The sequence below is a fragment of the Adiantum capillus-veneris genome, chromosome 8, assembly GCF_014529385.1.
Source record: "Adiantum capillus-veneris isolate H3 chromosome 8, ASM1452938v2, whole genome shotgun sequence".
Classification (NCBI taxonomy): Eukaryota; Viridiplantae; Streptophyta; class Polypodiopsida; order Polypodiales; family Pteridaceae; genus Adiantum; species Adiantum capillus-veneris.
This window is the reverse complement of record NC_140938.1, coordinates 147,525,533-147,549,766: the sequence shown is the minus strand read 5'-3', so window position 1 is coordinate 147,549,766 and position 24,234 is coordinate 147,525,533. Positions and strand designations below refer to the sequence as shown.

The following is a 24,234-nucleotide window of genomic DNA, read 5'->3' as shown; positions in this document are numbered from 1 at the left end:
ACCTCGCAGACTTCTCAGAACGGAAAGAACGGTAAGAATGGTAACTCTTCTAACCAATCTTCCAAGAGTCTCTCAGAAAATAATTCTTTCAATGAATCTAAGGGTAAGGCTAACACAATGGCTAAACCTAAGCTTACTCCAGATGAAAAGGTAGCACAAGGAATTGTAGGAGGATAAATCACGTCAGAAGAGCAAAGCACTTATTCTAAGGAAGGTCGTTGTTTTCATTGTCACATTAAGGGTCACATAAAAAGAACATGTCCTAAGCTTGAAGCGAATGAATCTAAAGAATCCACAGAACCGACTTCCTCTGTCAATGCAATGAATGATAACAGGAGTGTGCCCCAAGTTTCTCATGACCCTCCCATTGATGATTCTCTCATTAAATGTTATGGTCGTACGTCGGGGCAGCGTTTTGTCATATTGTTTGACCCAAGTAGTATGCATGATGTGATCAGTTCCTCTCTTGTTGAGAGAGCCCGCTTCGAAGTTAGTCCGAGATCTCCTATCGAGGTCTCTGGCTTTCGTCCTGGTAAGGACGCTCTCATCACGGAGGAGTGCCTTGATGTATTGTTTGGAATTCAAGAAGCTATCTTCACTAGAAGATTTGTTTTCTCCTCTCTCAGGATGTGATATGATTTTGGGCATTCGATGGTTTCGTGATAATGACGCTCTCATTGATTTTAAGACTAACACTATAACTCTCAATGCCACAAGTGATTCTCCAATTGTCATTCATGGAGAGGACATTGTTCATTCTCCATCTCTCATTGCTAATATGCAGGACAAGATTGAAAGGATTCAGGAGAAGGAGACTCTCTCAGTCTCTTTTTCTCCAAAGCATGACACACAGGATTTGCATGATTATGAGAAGCATGATGAGTTGATTGACAATGATGAGCATGATGATTTGACTGATGACAAGCATGATGATTTGCATGATCAAGATGTGATTTCTCACAAGCATGATGAGTTGCATGAAGAAGATGTGATTGTTCACAAGGATGATGTGTTAGTGGATGCTTTTTCTAGCGAAGCTAACCTCGTTGCAGATTCGATCAATCACGAAGAAGCGATCTTGACTCTCGAGCCTCGGTCTCAAGAACCCTCACAGGAAGTATTATGTGTTCGCATGATTGATACGCACGCATTGTTCGAATGTTTCATTCGTGATCGTTTCCTGTATTTTAGTCAACATCATTATGTGATCCCTTTTCTTAGGCATGACATATTGTATGTTGAGCACGTTTCACTCATGGATGAGCACGAATGTATGCGGATTTTTCATGAAAAGCTGAAAAGTATGCATTCAAGGAAGTCACATTCCATGTCTCTTCCTTGGCATGACACAGTTGTAGACAGAGCACATGACAGTATGAGCACCAAGCATGGGCATTTCCATTGTGAATTGCCAAAGTTGATTGCTCTAGATCATAAGAGAAAGATTCGATCTCATTGTTTGCATGTGTTTGATGAACGGGTTGTCACTCCGTCTCTATGTTCATCTACATTGCATACACGGTCTTTAGAGAAGACAAGATTTTTTCCACTCACTTTACATGAAATAGGTATGTTCATGGTTTTGTGTTGGAACTGGTTTCAGGAATTTTCAGCCATGGAGATTCTTGAAGAAGGAAGAAGCATGACTCTAGACGAAGTTGAAGCATCGAAGGAGCCACAAAAGACTTTGTGTCGCTTTCGGCGCGGCCCAAAGAAGCAAGCGTTGCAGACCTTTATGAAGTCCAAATACTGCACGCCCCACACATCAGAGTGGGCCGGCGAATAGTCCCTTCCAGGATTGCGGATGCTATTGGCGATCTCCCTCGATGCCATACAGTTTTGTACCAGTACCTCACTTTGAAAAGGAGGGGATGTCACGTGACACATCCAACCCCTATGTGTCCGTGGACAAGCTACAGCATGATAAGGTTTAGTCAATCTAGATTATAAGTGATCTGGCACTTTTGTGAGTCTATTCGTAGACCGTGCATGCCCAGTCACTTAACTTAGATGCATATCCTCTGGTTGCACACCGCATGATCATAAGCATTCCCATCAGAATCCATCAGATTCAGTCAGGGGAATTTTCCAGTGCATTTAGCCTATTTTCCCTATTTTTGGTATTTTTCACTTATTATTTTTAAGCGACTTTCCAATAAAAGTAGGTAGGGCAATTTTGCTAAGTTAATATATAAGCAAACCCAAGTTAGCACTTTCTGGCAGAAGAGGCAGCAGGAGCTTCCCGCTCAACAGGCACCTTCCCAGCAGGAACCCCCCATCAGCACCCTTGGTGTTTTTGGTCTCCATCCTCGCCACAGATACCCCAACGTTTTTGGTTTCCATCAGCATCCCCACCTAGCATTGGCGATTTCAGCCTTGATCATCATCGACAGTCCCAGATTTCAGCCTTGCTTGATCGCCACAGTCAATCAGCCCTAGCGTTTTGTTCTCCATCAACACCTAGCCCTGGCGTTTTTGCACACCCTCAACACCCCACAGCCCTAGCGTTTGCAGCCATTTCATGATCGCCAGCAGACCCAGAACAACCAGCGTTTTTCACTAACGCTAGAGAGGCAGCCCAGCGTTTTTGGTTTTCAGCCATAAATGCAGCAGATGCAGCAGCGTTTTCAGCATGCCCCACAGTAGCAGAATCAGCCCTAGAAGCATTGCAGAAGGTCTCCATTTTCAGCCTCGAAAACGCAGCCGAAACAGTCATTTTCAGCCACAGAAATAGCCCCGAAATTCAGCAATTAGAAGACCACAGATTTCAGCCCTAAAGTCGTCGTCGTCATCGTCATCGGCATAGTCCCAAGTTGCATCAGTCCATTGCATCCGCATTGTACCACTTTGTGTAATCAATAGTAGACCACTCTCGCCGACGAGAGTGGGGCCTTCGGAGGAGGGTTTTTCAACGTCTCTAGTGTCGTATCTCTCTTCTCTCTCTATCTCTCAGTCTCATACACTTGCTCGCACAGTGTCCATTCACTTTGTTGTGATCATAGCACTTTCCATTAAGAACGGAAGGCTCTCCCTTCCATAAGAACTAATAGGAACCTTGAGCACAGTTCGGAGCACTCATCTTGAGCAAAGCGCAAACATTCATTCCGCTGCACCTAACACCCAGCTAGCTGCTTAGTTCACACCTAGCAGTTTAGGATTCCATAGTATTTTATTTTGTCATTTGTCATTTCATTTTTGTCATCTTGTTACTCTGACTTTGTATTAGAACCACCACATTGTAACTTTCTGGTCTCATAGGTCACTTTGGCCTTTGAAGACGTTAATATAACATTTCATTTCATCTCTCTCTCTCTCTCTCTCTCTCTCTCTCTCTCTCTCTCTCTCTCTCTCTCTCTCTCTCTGCCCTGGCCGGTCAGCCCTCTCTCTCGCGGCAGCAGCCCTAGCTCACACCGTCGCCTGTCAGCCCTCTCCCTCTCTCAGCGCCGCCCTCAGCCCGTCAGCCCTCACCTCCTCCTTTTCTGTTTCCACAGGCAACAGAGAGAGAAAACCCTTTCCTTTCCCCCTCCCCAAGGGCAAAGGGGGCCCTTGGGGGAGAGGGCTCACCTAGCACCCCTGTGTCAGCCCTAATCATATCCAAATGGCATTAAGGAAAACTTTTGCTGCTTCCCTAACCCAGCATACCACACCCCCACCACCCATATCAAAGCAGTCACCATGGGAGATGTACCTGCTACAGGACATAAAGAAACTCCAAAGCGAGGTAACCTCTATTAAACGAGAACTTGCCACAAAGGATCAGCAGATAACAGACTTACAAATTAAACTACAAGAGGCAGAAGCAATACAAGCAGCCAGCAACAATACCATGGAGAATACTGCACAAGAACATGGAGAGACGGCTACATCGCCGGTAAAATCTCAGAATTTTGCAAAAGAAGTCTTGTCAATTATTCATGAGACGAAGAGAGTTAAAAAGGTACAAAAATACATCAAAGTGGGTGGACTCCCTTAGGGATGGGAGAAGCCTGGCCTGGATGAAGAATATTCTATAGCAACAGATGTCTTAACAAAAGAACTGTCCAAGGCAGTCTTCTTCATCGATCGAGGGGATCCACTGAGTGTGGAGGTTAAAGGCAAGCAGGCCAAAAATCCTTATTTTGATATGAAAGAAAAGATAGCAGTCATGAGACAAACAAAATCACTAAAAGGTACTTCAGTGTGGATCTCAGATTAACTCACCCCCCTTCAGCTTACAACCGAGCATCTGAATTAGCCAAAGTCAGAGAAGCTAGGAAGAATGGGAAGTGGGCAGTATATAGAGAAGGAGAAGCTGTGCTACGAGACTTTCTCACCAAAGTACCACCGACCTAGCCTATTGATTAAGGCATCATGATTGTATATCTCATTTTGTTCGCACACTGTGGATGATACATGTTTGTAACAATAAGCTCATGACCATGGAGCTCTAAGCTACTAAGTGTCTAGATTTTCCTTTTATGATGTGGAAACACTAAATTGATGTACTCGATTGGTCCCATAGGTTGATTTCGGCCTCCAGCGGACGTTAATAAATCTCTCTCTCTCTCTCTCAAGTGTGGTAGATTGGTTATGTCATTTCCCTCTTGTATAAGAGGTCTTGAGTTCAATTCTCCTCGTCGGATAGGTCTTTAAGGTCTCTTGCGATAGTTTCCTACAACGTTAAAACTCTCTTCTTCTTCTTCTTCTTCTCTCTCTCTCTCTCTCTCTCTCTCTCTCTCTCTCTCTCTCTCTCTCTCTCTCTCTCTCTCTCTCTCGCGGGTGCGCACGCTAGGCATTGCAGGTGGCCTGTGGGGGTTGTCCAACCAGGCATAGCTGTGAGCTGCGCAGGCCACGAGCTACCCCTCAGCAGGGAGCCGTGCGCTTTACTGTTACACCAGAAACAGCGCGCACAGTGGGGCTGTTCATTGCGCTCTCAGATGGGAGAGATGCCGCCTGTTGCTACCCTACCAGGGGGCTACGGGTCTTGATACTTACAGCAGGACAGAGGAGACATCAGGGGCCGTTTATCTATTGTCATTGGCGCCCAAGTTGGGTTTTTACGCAGGGCCTCGTTGCTAATCCAGTGGGGGCGACAGGTCAGCTATACACAGTAAGCCTCAGAGGGTGTTTCTTGATTGTGCAGGCCGCGAGCCTACCCACTGTGGGGGCCGTGTGTTTTTCAGTTTTATTAACAGGTGCAGGTGATAGCAGCATAGTGCAAAGGGGCTGAGCCTCCGTGACTTTGGCGGTACTAGTCAAGCGCCCGCAGTGGTCAAGCGCCCGCAGTGGGCTGTGGATGTGAGGATACCCGCATTCGACTTGTGGTGTTTTGGATTCTCCGCCTGGACTCAGCCGAGCGAGGGCGTCGAGTGTGTTGGATACTTACATCGGGTTGTGGTTCTTTGGTTTCTCCGCCTGACTCAGCCGAGCTAAAGCGTCGAGCTATACCCGCATCGCCAATGGAGGCCATGAGCGCTTCGCCAGCGGAGGCAATGATCGTTTCGCCAGTATGTAAGCCCCATACGAAGGCAACCTTTGTGCTTACAAACAAGTGGATAACACAAATGGAAAGGGAGATGAAAGAATGGAAAGTAGAGACGGAGGGATGGTGAAAAGAGAAGGCCAACCTTCTTCAAATGTTCCTCAACGAAGGCGCGCAATGGAAGAAGGAGAAAGAGGACTTGCACGCAGAGCTACAAGCACTTAAGGCGGATTCACAAGCACTTAGAGAAGAGGTCACATCCCTCAAGCCAGAGCTTGCGGACAGAGTAAGCAGTGGACTAGAAGAAGGGGAATTCCAGCCCTCAGTGATAGAGGAGATCAAGGTCATCAAGGAGCAGGTACGTATGATCACAGAGGAGGAGAAACTGAAGGTGGTAGAGACATCTTCGTGGATGGATGTGATCACGAAGACGCAAAAGAATGCGGATGAGGCCGAGAAATGGATAGAAGTTGCTAAGAAAGGGAAAGGGAAAGAAACCACATCCGTCCCCACTCCTATAATCATCAACATGACTCTAGAAGAAGAGCAGCGAAGGAAAACTAGAGCCTTGCATATAAGAGTAACCGGTCTAAAAGATCGAGATGATGTGGAAGGGGAAGTCGAAGAACTTCTCCGCATGATGGGTAGTGAGGCTACTCATACAAAGGCATGGAGGATAGGGAAGAAGACACAAGGCAATGGGGAGACTTCAAAAGGGAGAGCTTTAATCATCCGTTTCCCATCCATGGAGGCAAAGAAGGACTTCTTGAAGAAGTGCCCTACACTAAAGAAATCGGGCATATTCCTTGGAGATGACCTCACTCTCACACAGCTTGCGCATATGAGGGAGGTATTGCCAAAGATTCAAGCGGCAAGGGAGAAGGGAAAGACGGCCTTCTACAGAGATGGTCGGGTGGTGATTGTAGAGCGGCGCTCCACATGACGGTGCGAGACCTATGGGACCACACTCAAAGTTGCTAGGTGGAATTGTAATGGATCTATGCGCCTTGATGTGGATGCTTTTGAGGATAGTTTTACGGGAAGAGACATCGTCTTCTACTCTGAGACACATCAGGCCCCGGGGCAATCTATGCCTCACATTAGTGGATATAGATGGGAGACAACCTGTAGACAGGAGACACGATCATAGCACAAAGGGTCGGGCTCAGGAGGAGTGACAGTGTTATTCAGGGAGGAGTTGCAGCCATTGATACATATAGCCCGCAGGGATGAGCAAGCTAGGTACATGTGGGTGAGATTGAGAGCAGAGACAGGCAGATATCTTTACATTCCTATTTGCTACGTTCCCCCGAGTACGTCAGTTTATGCACCACCCAGAGGACAGTCCCCCTTCTCTATTTTGGAACTGTCCTCCTTCTCTATTTTGGATGATGACATATGGGAGTTTTCTAGAGATGGTGACATCATCATTCTAGGGGATTTCAATGCTAGGACTGCCAATCATCAAACACTACTTTATGATACTTCAGAGGAGATGCTGAGAGAGTTGGATGTTGTAGAGACTGGCCTATCCAGACTATCACAGGATGGAGAACACACTGAGTATGGACGACACTTGATAGACATGGGGACTGCACATGGATTGACCATCTTGAATGGCCTATAGAGATTTCGCGCTGCGGGGGGTTTTACATGCTTTCCACATAGACACGGAGCCAGCACAGTGGATTATGTCATGGCACAACCGAGCCTCATCTCTAGTATCCAGGATCTCACGGTTGGACCCAGACCTGTTGGTGTGGCAGTGGACCATGCTCTTGTGTCGTTGACCATCTCTTTTTAGTTTAGTGTAGCACACAGGCTACGGGCAGTAGCCCCTACTCGCTACACCTTCACGTGGGAGACGGACTCTATATACATAGATGGGATCTACAGACGCCTGTGCACAGAGGAGCCAGGGCGACCTCTGGAGGAGCTTACTACTATACTGACACAGACACTACATGATGCAGCAGCAGAGGCATACCCACATACCCAGCCTGAGCAGAGACGCCGTTCGGGGAGCATGCCCCAGAACAGTTGGTATGATGAGGAATGCCGGGACACTAGAGCTAGACTTCAGAGGGAGGTGCTTTTGGGGGACATCACTCACAGAAAGTCAGAGATTGACTTCCGACGCGTAGTGCGGCGGAAGAAGAGGGCAGTTTTGGCTCGCCTAGAGCAGGATCTATACCAGCTACTCTTGAGTAAGGACTAACGTGAGGCATGGCGGCTCTTTCATGAGCACTCTCCCCCCCCCCCCCCTCTGCCATCACTTCTACAGAGGCATGGGGCCAGTATGCAACATCTTTGTAAACAATTCCTGAGCAGTCCCCCCTTCCCGACGCCCCCGATCCATGCCCACACACGTATGCTTTTTTCACTGTTGAGATGGTGAGGAAGGCCATTGACAGGATGAGGAATGGGAGAGCATATGATCATGATGGCTTAGTGGCTGAGCATTTCATGCATGCCAGAGATTTACTAGCAGAGCTTCTAGCAGTTATGTTTAACCGTGCCATGTGTGAGGTATGCCTGATACTTGGAGCCTATCTACTATTGTACCTATCTTCAAGTCGGGAGACCCTATGGAGCTTGGGAACTATCGCACTATCATGATTGGACACACGTTGCCACGATTGTACGCATGTATTCTTGAGTAGCAGCTAAATAGATGGGCAGAGAGAAAGGGGATATGCGGAGCCGGGCAGGCAGGTTTCAGGAGGGGTTTTTCTATTCTTGACCATATCTTGACACTCAGAGCCATCATTGAGGAGGGCAGATCGCGTGGGAGACAGATCTATTGTAGCTTTGTGGATTTCCACAAAGCATTTGACACAGTGCCCAGAGCTAGATTGATGCGCAGATTACAGCAGATGGGAGTACCCACAGAGCTCATTTGGGGGGTCATGGCATTATACAGGTCAATAGTAGGGCATGTACGCACCGTGGAGGGTCTATCCACACCGGTTTACTCCACTATTGGTGTGAAGCAGGGCTGCCCGCTCTCTCCTACTCTATTTGGTATGTATGTGGATGAGGTTTTTGACTACATTGAGAGATGGTGATAGAGGTGCATAATTGGCAGGGACATGGATTCCGCTACTGTTATATGCTGATGATATTGTGTTGATCTCCGACTCTCCGAAGGGGATGCAACGTCACTTGGATGCTTTGCATAGGTTTGCCCAGGAAAGTGGTTTGTCCGTCAACCTTGGTAAAACCAAGGTCATGATATTTAATACCACCCCACAGTGGATCAGGAGGTCAGCGTCAGCATTCACATACGGCCAGGAGAAAGTGGAGTATACAGATGCTTATACTTACCTTGGAGTGGTTTTTAGTGGGCCAACATTTTCATTGAGGAGGGCAACAGAGACTAGATCGACCAGAGCCCATGCAACATTGGGTAGATTGGAAAGGATGTGTTCAAAGGTTCAGTTTCAGGAGCCTCGGACGAAGCTCTGGCTCTTTGACACTTTGGTGGCTTCTGCATTGCTTTATGGAGCTGAGATTTGGGACCTTCACTGGATCATCAAGCCGCAATGATGGATGGGGGGACATGGAGAAGCCTCTGGTCTCTATGATCTCGCGGCTCATTAGAGCCAAGGCTTCAGTACCACGTGCTATTGTACGAGCAGAGCTAGCTGCCCCCCCACTAGTGGTTGAGGCGCTCACCAGATTTGTCTCCTTCATACACCGCATGTGGGAACTTCCCAGAGACAGATAAGCACGCCTTGCACTTGAGTCCTCTCGACAGTTAGCCATGCAGGGAGATACAGCACGCTGGTATGGGGAGATGACATCATGGTTTCAGGCGCATGGGTTCAGCATAGACAGATTGCCTCCCTTCCAGTACTCACTGGATGCGCCCTCTCTGACTCTTACACAGTCCGAGATCACCAGGCTCATTCGCAAGGACTTGACTCGGTAGACACCAAGAGGACATGGATACAGCCAGCACAGGAGCTGGGCACGAAGATGGCTTTCTACAGAGAGCATCTCCTCTAGCTTACGGAGAATGGTTTTGTGATGAAGCCCAGATACATGGACACCCACTTGTCTCATGGGATACGATGTGCTATTCGCTAGATACGCACATGCTCACACCAGCTGCGGATCGAGACTGGGAGATACCGCGGAGTACCAGCAGAGGCCAGGACATGCCTGAGACAGAGTTGCACTACACATGCCACTGCTCGTAGGGGCCCGAGAGGAAAAAACGCAGGTGTCCTTCCTGAAAACGCAGCCAGATGCCCCGAAGACGCTGATGAATCTCCAAACGCTAGGGATGAGGTAAAAACGCTGATGGGGTGTTGATGATTGCTGGCCTAGTGAAGAATTTTCGTGATGGAAATACTCTATAGGCTGGTCGTTGGCTGTGTGTGGGCTGATCGATGTAGGATGAGCTCCCCAACGCTAGAGTTGATGCCCGAAAATGCTACTTGGCTGAAAATGCTGGAGGAACTGCACTTCTTCGCGATGAAAAGCTGCAGAATGCCTAGCGCTAGCCCCAAACGCTGATGGAGGTGCTCCCCAAACTCTGGCGATTGATACCATGTGAGAGTGCATGTGTGCGGAAGCGTGAGAGAAATGAAATGTTATATTAATGTCTTCAAAAGGCCACAATTACCTATGAGACCTGAAAGTTACAAAGTGGTGGATCTGATACAAAGTCAGAGTAACAAAATAACCTAACAACAGTACAAAACAAAGATATATACTATGGGGTCTTAAGTTGCTCGATGTGAGTCAAGCAAAAACTAAGCAGAATAATGGGCGGTTTGTTGGGATAGCTGAATCACAAGAGATCTAGCATCGGTCGTTGGCGAATCTCATCAATTTCTTCCATGGTTAGTAGTCTGACTGGGCGTCGTGTATGCTTGGCCAGCGTGCTCCGAATTTTCTGTCGTAGCCTTCGTCGATGCTGTGTAGTTCTTCGCAGTCGCGGGCGCCTGGATTTCCCCAGTTCAATCGCTCGGTCAATCAGTGTGCCTCTGGTGTGAGACGGGGGGGAGCTCTGCTGTGGGAGTGGCTCTTGTGGCTGTCCCGTGTCTGCTCTGAAGAAGTCTGTGATCCGTCTTTGAGACCGGCTAGCCTCGCCATTCATCAGGCTATCTTTGTGTCTGCGCAGCTCGAGCAAGAACAAACCCAGGCATCTCTGATCTTAGTATCCCATGACTCTTGAGAGTGGTCCAAAACCCTCTCTGAACAAGCAATGGAAGCGGCCTCGTATCTCGTAGTAGACGGGGCAGCGGCATGTATAGTGTAGCTTTGTCTCAGGTTCCATGTTACACAAGGGGCATGTCCTGTCCTCTGCTGGTACTCCGTTGTATCTCCCAGTCTCAATCCGCAACTGGTGAGAAGATGTGTGTAACTGGCCAATAGCACATGGTATCCCATGAGACAAGTGGGTATCCATGTATCTGGGTCTCGCCACAAAACCATCTTCCGTAAGCTGGAGGAGGTGGTCTCTGTAGAAAGCCATCTTCGTGCCCAATTCCTGTGCTGGTTGTATCCATGTCCTCCTGGTGTCTAGCTGGGTCAGGTCTTGGCAGATGAGCTTGGTGATCTCTGACTGTGTAAGAGTGAGAGATGGTGCATCCAATGAGTTCTGGAATGGTGGCAGCCTGTCTATGCTGAACCCATGTGCCTGAAACCATGATGTCATCTCCCCATACCAGCATGTTGTATCTCCTTGTATGGCTAGCTGTTGAGAGGATTCAAGTGCTATGCGAGCATATCTGTCTCTAGGAAGTGCCCTTGGGCGGTTTATGAAGGAGACTGATCTGGTGAGCGCCTCCACTACAAGTGGGGGGGCCGCTAGCTCTGCTCGGATAATGGCTCGTGGTACTGATGCCTTGGCTCTAATGAGCCGCGAGATCATAGAGACGAGAGGTTTCTCCATGTTCCCCCATCCGTCTGAGCGACCCGGCCGCCCGTGGTGATCCAGTGAAGGTCCCTATATCTCGGTTACATAGAGCAATGCTGAAGCCACCAAGGTGTCAAAGAGCCAGAGCTTCGTCCGGGGCTCTTGAAACTGAACCTGCGAACACATCCTCTCCAATCTACCCAATGCTGCGTGGGCTCTAGTAAGTCTGGTCTCTGCTGCTCTTCTGAGTGAGAATGCAGGTCTGCTAAAAACCACTCCAAGGTAAGTGTAAGCGTCTGTGTACTCCACAGTCTCCTGGCCGTATGTGAATGTAGGTGCTGACCTCCTGATCCACTGTGGGGTGGTATTAAACACCATAACCTTGGTTTTACCCAGGTTGACAGACAAACCACTTTCGTGGGCAAATGTATGCAAAGCATCCAATTGACGTTGCATTCCTTTTGGGGATTCGGAGATCAACACTATGTCATCAGCATATAACAAAAGTGGAATCCATGTCCCTGCCAACTGAGCACCTTTATCCCCATCGCTGTCAATGTAGTCAAAAACCTCATCCACATACATACTGAAAAGAGTAGGAGAGAGTGGGCAGCCCTGCTTCACCCCAATAGTGGAGTGAACCGGTGTAGAAACTTGAAAGTCCCTCCGGGGTGCGTACATGCCCTACTATTGATCTGTACAATGTCATGATCCCCCAATTGAGTTCTGTGGGTACTCCCATTTCTTGTAGTCTGCGCATCAGTCTAGCTCTGGGTACCGTGTCGAAAGCTTTGCGGAAGTCCACAAAGCTACAATAGATCCGTCTCCCATAGAGATCCTTCTTCGATGATGGCCCTGAGTGTTAGGATATGGTCAAGAGTAGAGAAGCCTCTCCTGAATCCTGCCTGCCCAATTGCACGTATCCCTTCCCTCCCTGTCCATCTACTCAGCTGTTGCTTGAGAATGGATGCATACAACCGTGCCAGTGTGTGCCCAATCATAATAGTGCGATAATTCCCAGGCTACATGGGGTCTCCTGATTTGAAGATAGGTACGGTCGGAGATAGGCTCCAAGAGTCTGGTAGGCCCTCACGCCCGGTTAAACATAACTGCTAGAAGCTGTGCTAGTAGGTCTTTGGCATGCATGAAATGCTCAGCGACTAGGCCATCATGATCATATGCTCTCCCAGTCTTCATCCTGTCAATAGCTTTCTTCACCATCTCAGCGGTGAATAAGACACATACGTGTGGGCATGGATCGGGGGGGTTGGGGAGGGCCGGCTGTCCAGGTACTGTGTACAAAGATGATGCGTACTGCCCCCATGTCTCTGTGGAGGAAATAGCGGGGGGGGGGGGGGGGTGTCAAGAATCGCTGATAAAGATCTTGCTCGAGTCGAGCCAAAAAAGCCCTCTTCTTCCGCCGCACCATGCGTCGGAAGTCAATCTGTGACTGTCTGTGAGTGACGTCCCCCACCAGCACCTCCCTCTAAAGTCTGGCTCTAGTCTGGCGGCACTCCTCATCGTACCAGCTGTTCTGAGGCATGCTCCCTGATCGGCGGCTCTGCTCAGGCTGGGTGTGTGGGTATATGCTTCTGCTGCTGCCTCATGTAATGTCTGTGTCAGTATAGTAGTTAGCTCTTCCAGAGGTCGCCCCAGGTCCTCAGTGCATAGGTGTCTGTAGATTCCGTCCATGTATACAGAATCCGTCTCCCGTGTGAATGTGTAGCGAGTAGGGGCTGCTACTCGTGGCCTGTGTGCTACACTGAATTGGAAGGAGATGGTCATCGACACCAGATGGTCATCAACACCAGAGAGAGAGAGAGAGAGAGAGAGAGAGAGAGAGAGAGAGAGAGAGAGAGAGAGAGTAGAACTGTCACGTGACACATCCAACCCTATGTGTCCGTGGACAAGCTACAACACGACAAGGGTTTAGTCAGTCCAGTCAGTCTAGATTATGAAGTGATCTAGCACTTTTATGAGTCTATTCGTAGACCGTGCATGCCCAATCACTTAGTATAGATGCATATCCTCTGGTTGCACACAGCATGATCATAAGCATTCCCATCAGAATCCATTAGATTCCATCAGGGGAATTTTCCAGTGCATTTAGCCTATTTTTGACATTTTTCACTTATTATTTTTAAGTGACTTTTGTTGGAAAGTAGATAGGGCAAATTGAGTAAGTTTGTATATAAGAAAACTAGAGCTAGCACTAGCAGAAGAGGCAACAGGAGCCAAGCTCAGCAGGCAACTTCTCCAACAAGACCCCTTGGTGGATTTCCTCCAAGCAAGAAGCAAGAACCTCCCCTAGCGTTTTTGAAGACCCCTTTCCTAGCGTTTCTAGCAGGTATCCTCGCCAGGCAGTTCCAGCCACTAGCGTTTTTGCATCTGGATGCCATCGCCACAGATTCCTTCAGCTAGCGTTTTTTCAAAGTTCAACATACCTAGCGTTTTGACAGTTTTCAGCCACAGCAATGCAGCGTTTTCAGCAATGAAGCACCTGCAAGATCAGCCCCTAAGAAGGTAGCAGATTCAGCCCGGCAAGACCAGCAGTATTCAGCCTTAAGAACCTCGGTTTTCAGCCATAAGACTTGCAGATTTTTAGCGTCAAAGACCCACAGAAACAATCCCAGAATCAGTGTTTTCGGACTAGTCGCAAATTTCAGCCCATAGCGTTTTTGGACAGAAGCTGAAGTCTAGCTCTAGTGTCGCGGCATTCCTCATCATACCAACTGTTCTGGGGCATGCTTCCCGAGCGGCGTCTCTGCTAAGGCTGGGTATGTGGGTATGCCTCTGCTGCTGCATCATGTAGTGTCTGTGTCAGTATAGTAGTAAGCTCCTCCAAAGGTTGCCCTGGCTCCTCTGTGCATATATATATATATATATATATATATATAGAGAGAGAGAGAGAGAGAGAGAGAGAGAGAGAGAGAGAGAGAGGTTTAATTTGGGCTTTTTTGTTTGTTACATCTGTGCTATTAACTTGGCTGGACTTCCCTATCTGCTCACGATGTAATGAATGTTCTTCGGCATACAGGGTCAACAGTGGTCAGTGGGAAGCTTTCTGGTCTAAAACCAGGCTTACATGGATTTCATGTCCATGCTCTTGGAGACACTACCAATGGGTGCATGTCAACAGGTGCATCTCATCCTTTGTGCTTTTAAAAAATATTGATCTTGATGTGGATGCTGTGACCACAAGATGTATATATATGATGTGTGGCACATGAGGAATTTTAGGGGAAAAACGTTTTAAGGAGTCATTAATGGGTCGAAAAAAGGTATTCGCAATTGTGTGTGCACATGTATTTTATTTCAAATGAGAAGGGACACAGCATTGTTGTAACAGCTGTCTATTCCATGGTACTAACCCGATTCACTTTGGGCATATTCAGTACATGTATAATACCAGCTGTCTATTCCATAGTACTAACCCGATTCACTTTGGGCATATTAAATACATGTATAGTAGAACATCATTAAATATGAAAATTTTTATGCAATCGAGGTCAGAACAGTGGAACAGCAACTGTGAACCTCACAGATTAGTTATGGCATGCATTGTAATGTCAGTAATTTCTCATTTTGCTGTTGATTTTTGTAGGTGGACATTTCAATCCGAAAGGCAAAGAACATGGGGCTCCTGATGATGAGAACAGGCATGCTGGAGATCTTGGCAACGTTATTGTTGGGGATGATGGTGTGTGTTTGTTTAGAAATATTATTCTCTTGGTTGGTTTAGTTTTCATCAAAATAAAAAGACCAGTTGGCCACATTTGTTTTCTTTTGAAATCTGTTTTATATTTTAGTTTTATTTGTGTATTTAAAGTTAACAGGCAGGGATTTTTCTCTATGCAGAGGCTTCCTTATGAGAACATGGCTTCGCTGTTTGCATGATGCTGCTTTCAAATTCTCTTGGAAAAGTCTTTTAGCTGAAACTTCTTAAACAGATGCATAGAATGAACATAGATGTTTTGCACCCTTTTTCTCTCGCTTATGTTTGCACACTTATAGTTCATGAGGCCCTTTCACAACTCAAGGAGGTCATGCAGGTAGAGCTTGATTCCATCAGAGGAATAACACATGGGCGTTGGTTCTATGGCCATCCAAGCGAAAGGTCATTGATGTCAAGTGGGTCTACAAGACGAAGTACAAACCAGATGGGTCTTTGGATAAGCCCAAAGTACACCTCATTGCCAATGGCTTTTCTTAGAGATTGGGAGCGGACTATAACGAGACCTTTCCGTTGATTGCCCGAATGGTGACTATTCAGACAGTTTTTGCTCTGGCAGCTCATCATTGATGGCCCGTGTTTCATATGGATGTCAAGTCAGCCTTTCTCAACGGTTACTTAGAGAAGGTTTTGCAAAGAAATCTCCCAAGTTTCGCAATTCCAAGATCAAGCTGTAAGGTTCATAGTATGTCCTAGAGTCACCATGGAGCATATTCCTAGTCTATTGGGCATTCTAGGTGGCATATGGCATGTGTAGCATTGCCAGAAGAAGCCTTGGTCATAGGCTATCCTATGTGGAGCATTTCTAGAGCATAATATCACATGTAGGAGTCTTGTAGGCATAAATAAAACCCCCTAAATATGCAAATTCAAGTTTTGATTTTAGAATAGCTTCTTTCAAGTTGTCATGCATGAGGCAAGCAAGAGATACCTCTTATGTGTTACATAAGTACCTCTTTTGTACTCATCTCATCTAAATAAATTAGTTCATTTTGTTCTTACACTCTAGTCAACTTCCATTGAGCAATTAGTGTTGTGATTAGCATGTTGTTAGTATGAATGCAACTCTCTTTTATCCATCTTAAACCTAACTTATAGTATCAGAGCCATAATGAGGTTAGCATCTCTTAATTTCTAATCAATAAGATCCTTAATTTCTCTCTATTAGCATCCTATTAGCTTGCGTGAGCAAGTTCTTGGGCTTGAACCCTTGAGCCACTACTCTTCTAGCTTATTAGAGGACTCATTAGCAAAGGCTTTGTCATTAGATGCATGAGTGTTTAGATTCTTGCATTTCTCATTGCATTTTGCATCATTTTGTGCACACAATTACTCCTATGTATGGAACCATTTTGCCTTACCACTTGTGTAATAAAACTCTACAACTAGATCTTTCAATTGAGCTATTAACCTCTCAAATTGGAGGCCATTTGAGTGCTCTATGAGCACTCTATGCTCTCTAGACTACACACAGTAACACATATTTGTGTGGGCGTGGTCCTCGTGCTGGGAATAAATGCCCTGACGTCACCTCCGGACCGTTTCCACCGTGTAGCTTTGATGGAGAGCTTCACAGACATATTTCTCGTATATTTTTAGCCTACTATTTTGGGATTATAAAGGCATTATACTTCATTTATTGGCCTTTGGGCCACTTGGACTATTTATAAGTGTTCACATTGTCCATTTTAATAAAAGGTCGCAAAACCTTATCGCTTGGAGGGTTTTTGGACTTCAAGAAATTGTGAGTTCTTCTCTGCAGCCAACGCAAAAGAACCCACAGTGCACACTCCTCTCTCTCTCTCTCTCTCTCTCTCTCTCTCTCTCTCTCTCTCTCTCTCTCTCTCTCTCTCTCTCTCTCTCTCTCTCTCTCTCTCTCTCTGTGCATCTGACTCACACACCGTTGCTCAATCTCACCCAACCTGGGTTTGCGATGTTTGCGATTGCTGGGAATAAATGCCCAGACCTCACCTTCAGACCGTTTCCACCGTGTAGCTCTGATGGAGAGCTTCACAGACATATTTCTTGTATATTTTTAGCCTACTATTTTTGGATTATAAAGGCATTATACTTCATTTATTGGCCTTTGGGCCACTTGGACTATTTTAAAGTGTTCACATTGTCCAAGTGGCCAAATGGTCCATTTTAATAAAAGGTCGCAAAACCTTATCGCTTTGAGGGTTTTTGGACTTCAAGAAATCGTGAGTTCTTCTCTGCAGCCCGCGCAAAAGAACCCACACTCCTCTCTCTCTCTCTCTCTCTCTCTCTCTCTCTCTCTCTCTTTGCATCCGACCTGCACACTCACACACCGTTGCTCAATCTCACCCAACCTGGGTTTGCGAATCTCCTTTTTCAATTGGTATCAGAGCCTCGTGCAAATTCTTTGTGAGGAGTTTGTCACGAACAACTGAGTATTTCAGCCCTATATTTGTCACGAACAACTGAGTATTTCAGCCCTATATTCTTGATAAGCCTTCTCTCTCATTTTAGGAAGCTTTCATCACAGGAAGACTCTCCGGTAAGCAAGTTTCCTCTCAAATTCTCATGTTACAGTTCTCCTCTCTCACAATAAGTGCATTTAAAAAATTGTAGCTCTGAGTATGCTTCACTCTTGAGTGGGAGCATGCTTCTTATGCTAGTCACAAGGGACACGTCACGGGACGGGGAACGAGGATCGGGCTCAAATTGATTTTTAGTGTAAAAAAAGAGGGCCAGACAGAAAAGTGGGGACGGGAAGCCCAAAAATGGGCGTCCCTTGTGACTATGTTCTTATGTAAGAGAATTGTGAAAATTGTTGGAAATTTGTAAATATCAAGTGTTTTTGGTCCAATTTTGGACAAATTTCAGTATTTTTTTGTCAAATTCAGCAGTTAAAATTGGGCTTTTTGATGCACATAGCTACACCATCTATCAATTTGTGGTTTGCACCTTGAAATTGTGAAAATCCCTAAATTTTTGGGTGAGAAATTCGAAAAATTCAGCTGCTGTAATGTTTTGCGAATTTTTTGAGAAATTAATAAATTTCTAATTTTTTTTTTCAGAATTTTATAAAATTCGAAGGGAGTTTTTAGAGGTGTTGTATTACCTACCGTGGCACTCGTTTTGCAAAATTTTTGCAAAAATTAGTGAAATTTCAGGAATTATTAATTTTGTACAAAAATTTAATTTTCAGTTTTCTGTGTAAAAAGGTGATACAATGGCCTTCTCCTCTTCGGAGTGAGGAATCTCTTCAAAATCAAGCGATTCAAAGGCATTGGATTCGATTTAGAAAGAATGCAAAGCATCCTTTTCTTAAGTGCGTTGGTGTACTGCAAGATGCAAAGCCTGTAGCTATGACAGATGAGATGTGGCTCAATCTAAACAAAAAGCCTAATGCGTATGTAAAGATGGTTGTTTCGAATGAAATTTTGGTAGACCTTAAGGTTCTTGACACTGCCTATGGTGTGTGGGAAAAGCTGAAGACAACTTATGAAACCAGGACGCCTGCAGCTGAGCACATTGGTGCTTTTGCAGGTATTCTGTCCCAGCTGCAGGATTTAGGTTTGCTCCCTTTTGATGATAAGTTAAGGGCCATTTTCTTGTTCATGACCTTGCTTGATTCTTGGGAGGCTTTGGTGGTCTCATTGTCTAATAACCCAAATCTTACCTTTGATGGAGTAAGGGGTTCTATCCTCAATGATCAAACTAGACCAAAGGCAAGTGGTGAGGCTAATGCCTCGGCTCACATGGTTAGAGGTAGGACTTATGATAGGAATGCTAATGTTGGTTAAAGGAAAAGGAACAGGAACAAGAGCAAGAGCAAGAGCAAAGGAAAGCGATCTGATGTCACTTGTTACCAATGTGTCGGAAAGGCCATAAGAGGCGAAATTGGAGGTACTTTAAGAAAGAGAAAGAAAGGAAAAAGAATGCGGGGGACAAGAACAAAAAGGATGACAAGGGAGATGTATGTGATGGTTCAAAGAACAAGGAGAAGGTGATATGCATGGTATAACACCATTTTTAGTGGTTGGAAGCTCACAAAAGGTGCTATGCAAATTGTTAAGGGCACAAAGAAGGGGACACTTTATTTCTTGCATGCAAAGCATTGCCAGACAGTTGCTATAATAGAGATTGGGTCTCACTTAGAGCTTTGGCACAAAAGTTTAGGCCATATGAGCTAGAAAGGACTTGATGTTCTTTCTCTCGTGTTGATACTAAGGGCTTAATGGTGTGAATGCCAATATGGAAAACAAGTGAGAAATTCTTACTACTATGGTGTCTCTCGCAAATTTGATCATCTTGATCTGGTACATTCCGATACGTGTAGCATGCCTGTCAAGAGTACGGGTGGTGTTGCGTATTTTGTTTCTTTTATTGATGATTTCTCTAGAAAAATATGGGTTTTTTTGCTCAAGAATAAAAGTGACACGTTTGCTTCTTTGAAGATTTTCCATGCATTTGTGACTACCCAAACAGGTAGGAAGCTGAAATGCTGAAATGCTTGCGTACAGACAATGGGGGTTTGACAGATAGAGCCGCAATCTACACACTCAGCAACACTTTTAGTACTACAAAACAATTTAAACAACAGAGAGCGGGTCAGAATGCACGTCGGAAAACACGGAGTGGCGGAGTTCCAAAGGTTGCATCCGTACGTACGTACGGAACCATTCAATATAGTACAACCGTACGGTACGGTACCGTACATACAATACAGTACTATACGGCTAGCTTGAAAAAAATTGGGGGAAATCAGTGCTTAGTGTACGGAATTTGGCGGACAGTCTTGGCGTGCCCTTTTGTGTGGTTTAGGCTTTATTGAAGTGTGTGCCAAGGCTTAAAACTTTCGGGCACACGTGTTACGATTTCTAGAGAGCAGATTTGTGCAGAGACCTTCACAGACAGAGGCTTCTACCTGAGACTTGCGACCCCTTACTCTCTCTGAGGATTTGTTCTCCTCTCCATTTCTCATGTGTGCGCATTGTAATGTTAATTTGTTTACGAGTCTAAATTTTGAAAGGCCTGTGAACTTAATTTCAATATAATATGGTTTTTTTTATAAATGGTACATACCTATCACGTATCTAAAAGGTGCTTCAGTATGGACGTACGTTCCGACGTCCGTACTTACCTTAACCATGCTGTACACTTCGTACCTTTCCACCTTGCCCTAGCCGCACTGGCCCCAAAGAGTGGTGCCCCTTTCGGTATTTCTTTATTATTGCTTCAAGATGGTACAACTCCGAATGGGTTCAGCTCTTCAAGCTCTGCGTCCAGATGCCTCAAAGAGTGGCCCATGGGGCACTTATAAACTTTCAAGGGTTGCCAAAAGCAAAGCCCCAATATCTGCACTTCTAAAAGCATTCAACTTCAAAAGCATCTTCTCCTAAAAGCTTGCGTAAAAACTGCCCAAAACCAGCAGCGTAATTCATGAATATTTGTATAGACGACACGTGGCACTTGTCAACACAAATCTTGGAAAATCCGTACAGGGCTGCCACGAGTCACTATTAGCGCAGATTGCGGGTCACGTCAGCAGAGGTTTACGCAAATTGCGGTAAATCCATTTAAGGCTACCACGTGTCACTGTTAGAGTAGATTGCGGGTCAGTATTGCCGGCCTCGTGAGCATAGGTTACGCAAGGCTTTATTTTGTTAAAACTCTCTAGGAGCCCTTTTTAATGTTTAGGCCCCCCGATAGAACTTAAGTTGGGATCTTTTCAGCTCTTTATCCTCTTCATAAATTTGGTATATAAGCGACACAGCGACCCTGGGGGGGGGGGTTCACTTCTCCAGGCAAGTCAGACCTGCAGGACAAGGACCAAGTACCCTCAGCACCTAGCGTTTTCAAGCATAAGCACCCAGCATATTCAGCCCTCACCCATGAGCGTTTTCAGCCACAACAGATTTCAGCCTTCATCACCGACAATTTGCAGAATTCAGCCCTGATGACCATTGTATCAGCATTTGTGCAATCTAAAGCATAGTCACAAAGGACGCGTCCTGAGGAGTGGGGACGGGGCTCAAATGGATTTTTAGTGTAAAAAAGAGGGCGGGACGGCAAGTGGGGACGGGAAGCCCAAAAATGGGCGTCCCCTGTGACTATGATCTAAAGCAAATACCTCTCTAGCGATAGAGAGGGGGGCCCTTGGAGGGGGGTTTGGGATCCCATCTGGTCTCTCTCTCTCTCTCTCTCTCTCTCTCTCTCTCTCTCTCTCTCTCTCTCTCTCTCTCACTCACAGAACCTTCACTCACAATATCTTTCTCTTCTCTCTCTAATCTTTGCACATCTCTCATGAAGTAAAAGGGACTCTCTCATTCAGTACAAGGAACCTCGGGTATGCACTGAGCACTCATCCTGAGCATTCACTATCAATCACTTCCGCTGCACATATCATTGGACGAAGCTTGACTGGCAAAGTCACAAGGGACGCTGTTCCGAATGGCTTTCGGAACGGACGGCTGTCCGGTACATGGTAAGGAATAGCCGTTTTGGAAAAAACGGGTAGAATTTTAGGGACTGTGCTAAAGTTCTTTTAGGGACATTTTTACCATGGCTTTGGGGCTTCTTTAGAGCCACTTTTGGAGGCCCCCATAGCCTACCAAAGGAGGCCTCTTTATTGCTCAAAGCTCTAGGTTCTATAGACTTTGTTTGGCTCTGGCAGTAGGGTTTTCTGCTAGTTAGATTTCTTTGACGTTCCATCTGTATATGCTATTTTGATGTTCATCTGTATATGCTATGGTATTAGTTGCACAGACGAAGTGGGTTCATAGTTTGCCTCACTTTGAGCGGAATTTGCAATTGGATGAGTGGAAAGAAATCAATGTTGAGGAATGCAATGAGCTATGCTTGCCATATTTTAGGAGGGGCAAATGTAATGGCCCTTTTTTCTCTAATACTGGTAGAAAATTGGGGGACCAAACTGTTTTGAAATAAAATTTTACTGATGTCTGTGGGATATTGTGGCTACCACGTTGATAGCTTACAGGGTGGTACTTGTAGCGAGGCTGAATAAATCAAATTTTTAAGCGTACTTTAAAAAAAATGATTGTCGTTTTGAGATCTATCTCATGCCTATTTGGAAAGCAATTATTATTCCGCTAATTGTATTGCATGATTCAGAATCTTCTCACCAGAAATGGAAAAGGTATTTGGCAGTTTTCAAGTTTTATGGGAGGAACCTTGTGTAGCTATACATACTGCAGAGAAATATTGGCCTTTGTGTGAGATTGCCTCAAAAACGTTTGTTTTTTCGAAGTAATGAGGAGTGCACCATGGCCACGACATTTTGGTCTGCCTTGCATGAAGTGGCTACCTTGCTGATTCATTTTTTTGTGGGGGTGACTGTCTGTAATGACGATTATTGTGTTTAAATTTTCACAGTATATTCTTATATTCTTTCTCTGTGATGGCAGGTTGCGTGGAGATTTCCATTGCTGATGCACAGGTATATTAAGTTCATACTTGAATCCCCTTGCCTTTGAAAGCAAAACCTACCTCATGTTTTGTGAGCATCTTCATTCAGATCCCTCTTACTGGTACGAATTCCATAATTGGTCGAGCTGTGGTAGTTCACGCAGATCCGGATGATTTGGGGAAAGGTATTACCTTAGTAGAAGCTTTTATGCAGATGCTTTTCAAGAGGGGCATATCCTGGGGGGAATTAGACATCCAACATTTTGAGCTATTTTGCTTTCTACAGGTGGTCATGAGCTCAGCAAAACTACTGGCAATGCAGGAGGGAGACTGGCCTGTGGTAAGTTTTGACTTAAGAGCTCATTGTTTATGTTTCAAAGTTGATACTGATCCTTGTCTTCATTGAAGGTGTGATTGGCCTTCAGGCTGCAGCTTAGGAGATGGCCCACGTACGACATGCTGGAACCTACGAATCAATTGCAAGAATTTGATACATTTTTCATTTTGCTCACTGCTGCTCTGTATTAGACCAGGGCCTATTTTATAGCTAAGGTTTGGGTTTCACTGTTTTTGATGAGCATGGCACGATTCTTGCACTCGAATTAGGCATATTCATGGTTTGCAAGACTTGAGAATGACCAATTTGTCAAGTATTCCTGCACCCAACGAAGTGAAGGTTTTTTGGGTTGCTTTGTCTGCTGACAGTTTTTTCTTCCTTGGGAGTGTGTGTGTGTGTGTGTGCGCGTGCGTGCGTGTGTGATGGCCAATATCCTACTGTGGTAGTGCTGAGTGAATATACTGATAACTTCAGTTCTTGGTCATTGTACTATGGTAGAGGACCTTATTTTAGTGATGGTCAAATACTTGGCAACACTTACGACTTTGTATCAATTTCTTGACTAAAGCATCGTATGCTCGACAGGGGCTGGGAGCCTTGGTCAAGCTTTAAAAAGAAGAAAAGAAACGTTTGAACTCCTGGCGCTCATACCGATGCAGATACCCATGTCCTCAAAATTGGCCATCGAGCACCATTTCCATCATTTTTCTTTCACACTCACCTTGTGCTACGGCTACCTGCCCTCCCTCACCAAACACACATGCACACACACATACACGTACTCTCTCTCTCCCCCCCCCCCCCAAAAGGGGCGCGGGCTTGTTGGGGGGGGGGGGGGCGCCCACACACACAGCCTCACGTGCAACATTTCATGCATGCAGTCGAACTTCTTCCTGTCTGATATCTTTAACGCGTGCTCATCCATCGGATTAGCCTTCAGGGTCGACATTGAAAAAACCATTTCAGCCAAGCAAAACTCCTACTTCCAGTAGGGGGCATGATTCAAGCAAGGGGTGTGCTTGAACCCCCCGCACAATCGCTCTCATAATCTCACCTCACACACAACCCTTCCACATCAACACACTGACCAGCACTCCCATACCATACATGTAGATTCTCTCTCTCTCTCTCTCACACACCCCCCCCCCCCCCCCCCCCCCCCCCCCCCCCCCTCCCGAGGCTCCCCCTCTGAGCCTTGTTGCATCTCTTAGAGCCTCTTGTGTTTGAGAGTCTTGCCCCCATGGCCTCCATGACAAGCAAAGTGGCACGGAGAGAGCGTCTTTGCTCAAAGAGTGGATGAAGGATAAAGAGGAATGACATTATGAGGCACAATGGAGAAAGAGAGGGACAAACTCAAGGTGGAACTCACCTCCCTTCAAGACCATCCATCATGTGAAGAAAGGGAGATTGTAGTTGCAAACAAACAAGCCATCAAA

General features: G+C 45.9%; 1 protein-coding gene across 1 annotated transcript in view; it reads left to right on the top strand.

Moving 5' to 3' along the window:
- Positions 1 to 23,149, top strand: part of LOC147453139 (superoxide dismutase [Cu-Zn]-like) — a 51,493-nt gene extending 28,344 nt beyond the window's left edge. The window contains exons 2-7 of the mRNA XM_086518623.1: positions 14,371 to 14,472; positions 14,938 to 15,033; positions 22,461 to 22,492; positions 22,571 to 22,646; positions 22,748 to 22,801; positions 22,870 to 23,149. Coding sequence (XP_086374749.1) covers positions 14,371 to 14,472; positions 14,938 to 15,033; positions 22,461 to 22,492; positions 22,571 to 22,646; positions 22,748 to 22,801; positions 22,870 to 22,898 — 389 coding nt within the window. The 3' untranslated portion in view covers positions 22,899 to 23,149. The remainder of the gene's footprint in view (positions 1 to 14,370; positions 14,473 to 14,937; positions 15,034 to 22,460; positions 22,493 to 22,570; positions 22,647 to 22,747; positions 22,802 to 22,869) is intronic.
- The last annotated feature ends 1,085 nt before the right edge of the window (positions 23,150 to 24,234 follow it).